Source organism: Argentina silus, assembly GCF_951799395.1.
Source record: "Argentina silus genome assembly, chromosome: 6".
NCBI classification, from domain to species: domain Eukaryota; kingdom Metazoa; phylum Chordata; class Actinopteri; order Argentiniformes; family Argentinidae; genus Argentina; species Argentina silus.
The window spans coordinates 22,612,520-22,619,847 of NC_139660.1; the positions used below are offsets into that span (position 1 = coordinate 22,612,520).

At 42.7% G+C, this 7,328-nt stretch overlaps 1 protein-coding gene across 1 annotated transcript; it reads right to left on the reverse strand.

Moving 5' to 3' along the window:
- Positions 1 to 6,135: 6,135 nt before the first annotated feature.
- On the reverse strand, positions 6,136 to 7,080 carry LOC310806331 (homeobox protein Hox-B5-like; the record flags this gene model as incomplete). Its single annotated transcript, XM_083672383.1, has 2 exons — positions 6,136 to 6,413; positions 6,744 to 7,080. The coding sequence occupies 2 exons, from the start codon at positions 7,078 to 7,080 to the stop codon at positions 6,136 to 6,138; spliced, it is 615 nt and encodes a 204-aa protein (XP_083528509.1).
- Positions 7,081 to 7,328: the final 248 nt, after the last annotated feature.

Consider the following 7,328-nt stretch of genomic DNA (forward strand, 5'->3'; position numbering starts at 1 on the left):
TCAGCGCACGATCAGAAACTGCAGCGAGAACTTCTGCACTTTCTGCATTATGAAAAACTGTGCGCAATGCGCAAATTTGAAACATCATTAAAGATGAATGTGTGACCTGTAACCTATTTTAATTGATATAGGTATTGTAAATGTCAATTTCCTTATCTCTCTTATTTTTATGAATTGTGTCATTAAAATCCATAGGCCTATTCTTTCATCCAGTATCAAAATGTAATTCACAGATACATTTTTCTTTTCTTTTTTTTTTCATATCCAATGCTGACAAAACAGAAGGCTACTGTCAACTCTGTAGGAGCGTGGAGAGCAGCTTGTGTTCGCCCACTCTGGCTCATCCGGGACGGGCTAATTATCCCTGGTAAACCCGGGTTTGGCGAGAGACTGTAATGAAGCGACCCCACTCTGAAAAGCTCTGCACGGCAAACATTTGCATGGGAATCCTGTGGACGCATAATCCGCTTTGACACATTTGCTCACCCTCGTTGTTTCAAAGTAATTTTGTTAGGGGCTTCGCTAGACTCCCCCCTCCTCCCCTCTTTCCTCGCGCCGTTCTGCTTGGCTTGACGCTTTCGAGCAACAGCTGAGAGTAGGTTGTTTCAGCAAACTGTCCTCCACACATACAACTGGTCAATTCAATCCCACATGTGCCAAATTGATTTTCATGGGAATATAGCGACGGGAGAATCGGGCGAGTCTAAAGATAGCATTGCGAAATGAAGAGAATGACAGGCAGCAATTACACTGAAACATGTCCAATAGTCAGGCAGTAAGTATTACTTAGGCCTAAGTTTTAAATTATCTTATTTTATCGTCATAGGCTATTTGTGCAGCACGTAATTCATATCCTGTGGTAATCTTAGACATTTTTGTGCCATGTTTTTTACCCCCATTTAATTGTAGTTATCCAGAATTGACTTCATATCGCTTATACATGCCTATTGGTGGCATATTTGTGGGAATTCAATTTATGTGCAAGATCAAGTTTTCTGAAGAACCGAAAGTACATCCAACCACGAAAAGGGTCATTTAGCCTACTATTACTCGACTTGTTGGTCGTGTTAGAATGACTGTTCCCTTGTAATTCCATTCGGCTTCAGCCCGCGTCCCATCTCTCTCAGCCATATTCCATCTTAATTCCACACATTCCGCGCATAGGAACGAAAACAACTTGAAATCCAATTTCCAATGTGTTTTCCATTAAATGCCAGGGCAGCATCCCACAATGGATCCTCAGTCCTTGAGGTGACACCTCCAGCTGTGAGGCCGAATCTGAGCGCTTTTATCCAGCCAAATCAGCGACATATCTCCGCTCGCCCTGCATCCGGAGGTGAGACCATATGTTGCATGAAAAACTGAATTCCGTCCAAAATGTAGGCTAATGCACAGTGTAGCCTGCAAAGTATGCATCTTCAAAAGTGTCCAAAAGTTTGTTGGAACGTTTTCCTCGTCGCCAAAAGAATGCCCCAAAAATGCGATGGATCCAGTGAGTGAATTCTTTTTTCTTGGGAAAATATTCAATATAGGCAAATTCGAATATAAAAAGATATAGGCCTATGTATTTATAAGAACGACCAATTAAACGTTAAGTTATCGGTTTGAATTCGCCCCATGAATTCTTCATCAAAACCTTGAGAAAATAATCGTTTTCAAAAGTTTGCGAAAATGACAAAAGGTCAGTATGATCGACTCAAGATGAGATCATTCATATCAAATACAATACCTGTTTTATTCCCTTTGATTATGCCTCTTGATTACAGAAATCCCAGTGTGAATAGATCCAGGAGTATTAAGCGCTCCGCTGTAGCCAGGGTCCTGGTGGTGTGGCTGGGGTAGTCCTCTCAGAGCTGGTCCTTCACTGGGAGAGCCAGCATATGTGTAGGCAGGGTCCTGGTCGTGGTAGTCCTCCTCAAAGCAGGTCCTTCACTGGGATAGCTAGCATATGTGTAGGCAGGGTCCTAGTATTGTGGCTGGGGTAGTCCTCCTCAGAGCAGGTCCTTAGGTCCTTCACTGGGAGAGCTAGCATATGCGCCCTCCGTCTGTGTCCACGGCCGCCTCACAAATGCGCTTGAGCTACAGCGACCTGTAATTGATTCAATGTTACAGTCCATCCTTCCTAAGAAAGTAATAATCTGGCTCAAAGTAAATAACTCTCAGGAAATGACCCCCCTCTCCTCCCCTCCAGCTCTGCGTGTGCCTTTCAAAGTAAGAGTCCTTGTTTTCTCAGTGACATTATGTGAGAGTCAGAATATTTTTTTTGCTCTACAGGAAAAGAGGGACATTTCAAAGTGGTTTTCAAAGTGCAGGAACCCGTTAAGTGGGTCGTTTTCATAGAAAAGAAAGCGATGGACAATACCGGAATGATACATGGTGTTTTTTTTTATGTGTGTCAGCGTTGTGCTGAGGTGCATCACATCTGGCCCGACATAACACAAACATGTTGTTTCATATTCTTTTTTTTTTTTTTTTTGGAAAAGCCACAAACCTGACTAATATGTGCTCATAGGTAGGCACTGTACATGTAATCTCTAACAACTGTGCAGATGCACGGAATAGAATGAGAGAACAACAAACATGAAGGAGAATCCGAGCCCAGACACACATAGAGGGCGCTCCAATACCATTAAACAACACCGTTTACAACTCTCTCTCTACCACACAGCTGGATTCATTACAACTATGCAAGAGGGAACGACATGTATTTTTGCATGTATTCCTTCTGATTTTTTTTTTTGCGCAATATGTTTTGAAGACAGCTAAGATATGTCGGTTGTGTTTTTTTTGTTGTTTTTTTTGGTTGGTTTGCACACTCATGCTTTTGTTGTTGACTATAATGTGACCCCAGCCCCCTTCCCCTGAGGCTGTCCAGGGTAACCCAGGCCAGGATAAAGGGTCATTATGAATTACCTATCTCTCTGCACTCAGCGACGCGGAGTCAGGCCGGTGTTCAAGGAGCGGAGCCTCGGGGCTGACCAGCCCCAACCCCCACCCTTCCCTGAGCGGCACATCCAGCGGTGCCTGCCCCGCAGCGCTGACTCTCAGAGAAACACACATCTCCAGCCGCTCGGCGCAATGACTTCCATATGCTCCCTCAGTCGAAACGCGCAAAAGAACAGTGTCCCTTGTTCTCCAAACAAAGGAGTCACATTTTAGTGCCTCAAACGGGTCGAGGAGGTTTATATTTTTGTCTTGTTTTAACCTATTAAACAGATCAAAACATCAGTCCGTTATTAGTTCAAAACTGTTATTCAACAGTTGTCAATCTTAGAGGATTATGAACTCTCGGCCAAAGGTTCCTCCTCTCTTGCGGCCACTAATAAACGTTAGTCCCTCCTCAGCAGCTTTGCTAAACGTTTGACTCAAACTCTGTATAAGGCTATTCAAACGTTCCCCTCTTGACCGGCTGCCCGCATTTCCTTGTGTCAACTCATTTCTATCACGCTGGTTCTTGTCAACATGTAAACGTGTTTTTATGATATGATATGATTCAATTTGGGTGTTTATTCAACATTCAACACTTCTAAACAGAGAGGAGTGTCCTCTATGGCGCAGAGAGAGGGACAGAGAGTGTGAGAGAGAGAGAGAGAGAGAGAGAGAGAGAGAGAGAGAGAGAGAGAGAGAGAGAGAGAGAGAGAGAGAGAGAGAGAGAGAGCGACGGAATCCGCAAAAACCAGTGTGAATAGATGATGAGTGATCATCCATAAGAACATCGTCTGTGGCTACGGCAGACTTGATTAGGCCTACCATAATTAAGCAAGTGTCCACAAGGGGGCGTTCAAATGTTTTGGGTTTAAACGGGAGGCTTTTGGTCCTACTGACAGGGATTTTTCCAGACCGGTGAGTGACTAATTCCAACAGCATGACGAGGACGTTAGAGTGCTACTAGGAGAGCCGACACATTCCATGTCCCTAACAGGTTTCTGTAATAACTTGTTAACACAAATATTGTGCCATATAAGAGCTCTCTATGAAACTCCCCTATAGTAATAGTAATATATAGGCTATTACATAGGCTATGTCTCTGTGTTGCCTGAATAATGATCGGAAATTTGCGCATGACTTTTACACATACTTTTATCCGAATTATACGCGCATATGTTAAAGCACACTCAGTGTATCTATGCATACCAGGTCACCATCAAAACATTAAAAAAAATAGCAAATACATTGTCATACTGTTTAACGCATGGTTACGACATATCTCTTGTGCTTAGATATCTTTTGTGGCATTCTATGATAGCACATTTATTTTTCATGCTTATTTGAAGCTATAGCCCTAGGCCTATATCATTTGTTTACAATGTCTCCTATGTGAACAGCAATTGAATAATAGGTCCTCGTTATTTTGGTTATGATAAGGTGAGACAGTTAATCTCTCATCGCAGCATTTAGAGGTCCTATTCACAACCAGTGAGTATTTCATTCTTTAAAACTGCTGAACATATTGCTGATAGTCAGTTGCTTCAAATTAGAAGGCTCTAAAATAGCAGGCTAATAATCACCACAGAAATATGAACATACTCAACCAAACTATTTTGAATGACCTCACCGCAACATTTGATGTGGTTGTTACTATTGCCTATTTGCACATGGTCAAAGAATCGACTGCTGTTTCAAGCAGCCAGCCATCAGGGCTCCATCCAGAGATCCACACACACACTCCTGTGTGTCTGGGGACGTGTCCTGTGGTCCAGTTCTCGGAGTCTTCCCCCCTAGAGCTGTCCAGCGTGCTGAATGGGGCCCTGCCAACTCGGGCTATCTTATCATGTCTCGCCCACATTAAGGTGCAGCCCGTTCCACTTCCATGCAAACATACATGCCCTTATCTTCAGATTCAAACAACAGGCAAATGTTCGTGCACAGGCCTACTTAGACTATACGTCTCTGAAATAAAGGTGTCTTTTGATCAAAATCGTTGTACAGATGACCTAAACAGAGTGAATCAATATGTTAACATTTTAATTATTCATAAATCCTCTCATAGGCGTACTGAATCTTTTAAACAAATACATAATCCACTCATATGCTACAACGACCTTATTACACGATGCCTCGGATACATGAAAGCAACTCAGAACAACCACAAACAATCTAATTACCAAAACAACCGTCGATTTAAGCACTGTAAAAGCCAAAAGTTACGTCTCACGGTTTTGTTGATTTCTGTTGATATGTGTTGCTGGGAGACCTGGATTTGCGACCAACGTACGTAGGTGACAAGAGTGACATCATTTGTTTGCTCAAGTTTGGGGGGCAAAAGTCATACTTGTACTGGGTATTTGCCACCGTTTTATTTTCTCCATGTCGACACTGCTCCTGTAATGTGCATTGTCCCTCAATTTGAAAAGGTTTTTTTTGTTATCTTGAAATTCTATAAACGTTGGCATACAATCGAAAAAGGAAAAGATATCTTAAACCACGAATCAATCATTTGTCTAAAAATCACAGGTGTTTTACGCCCTTATGATAAATCTTACTTGAGACAAACTAGGCCACGGCTAAGTGGAGTTTGCATGCGATATGTAAAAGAAGGCCGGTTATAGACCATTGTATCCTTCAAATAAGCTAAAGGTAAATATATTAGCTCATTTATATCGTTCAATTGATTCAATAAATGTATGTTCCCATGCGCTATAGGCCTATCATTTAGATAGGCCGATTGAGACGCGAGGAACGCCGAGCAGTTGAATCGTGTTCAAGGAAGCGAACAACAGCAACTATTGTGACTAGGATTACAATGGACATACAGGGAAAACGCCAAGTCTTTTTATTCTGACAAGATTGCAGTCAGAGGCCGAGGCAATGCTTTAGATTAGGCGACGGTAAAGCTAGCCCTATCAATGGGCCCTAATGAACAACAAATAATACATTACAATGGTTGGTACACTCATCCAGTTAGCCGACATGTAAATAAAGGTCCATACATGATTTGAGAAGTGCTCATTAGATGAATGATTCAACATCTCGCAAATTCACATGTTTTGTATGTTTATATAGGCCTAACGAAATAGAATATGTGGGATTAGCCTTTAACCCACTAAGACCATGATGTTATGTGTGAGTACATTTATCATGTTTAATATGTATAATATAGTGCAAAGTCATACAAAAAAAATACAAATAATGTGATCAATGCTGGTCCTTGGCTGAGGGCTCCCGTTCGGGATCGGATGGCCTTCTTGTTTTCTTGTCTTTCGATTCCTCTTTTTTCCACTTCATCCGCCGGTTTTGGAACCAGATTTTAATATGTCTCTCGGTGAGGTTGAGCGTGGTGGCCAGCTCGTACCTGCGCGGCCTAGAGATGTACTTGTTAAAGAGAAACTCCTTCTCCAGCTCCAGCAGCTGTGCCCGACTATACGCCGTACGGCTCCGTTTGTGCTCGTCCGAGTGCTGGGAGTAACAACCACCTTCAATGAAAACACGAAAAAGCAAAATAAATATATCCATTGTTTAAAGGGCCTCGGTGTGTATCTGATCTATAGTGTTGTGTATTTTCATTCATAAGGCTATACTTCTATGTGACCCTTTTTTTGCAAGCTATGGGCCTGTTTTGAGGCCACTTGAAATATTTGCTCTCGTCTCTTGTTTTTATTTCACACTAAATGGGTTGAAACTTGTTTAACTGTCATGAGAATAAAATATGATATCAGGAATAGGCTGATATGCAGTTTGAAACATTCAACATTTAGTGTGATTAAACATGTTAAATCCACATAACGAAACTGCTTACGACTAACCGTGGGGTGACTGACACGGATGGACTCTGGAGCTCCTCATCCAGGGGAATGGCGCCTGCCCTGATGTGGATTCCCCTTCCTCTCGGCTCTGGCCTGGCCGGCAGTGGTCCGTTACACAGCCTGTCAAGCAGTCGTTATCTTGTGTCTGACTAGGGGTTGAGTATTGGCATGGCGGTAGATCAAAGGGCAGGAGCAAATTCCCCTTGCTCCGGTTATCGTCAGAGGTACAAGGGGGCAGGAGGATCCGTACCTGGTCGGTGTCACGGGAGTAGCGGCAGGAGGGCAGGTTATAGTCGTCTGGAGACTGTTGTTGTTGGTAAATATCTGGAGTATCCATTAATTTACCCGACAATAGTATTTGTAATGCGTCCATGCGTCCCTGAAATGTATCCAAAGTGAGGCCACTACCTACCTACCTGACTGTGCACCTGTGGCACTAGTCATGTGACCCGCTGATACAAAACGAATAACTGGCTACGTGCCAGGCTGAGTTTGCGTTGGTGCAAAGTTTGCTCGGTTATTTCCACATGTTAAAACAGAGACATGAATGTATAGGCTATGTTGACCTAAGTTTTAGATGTATAT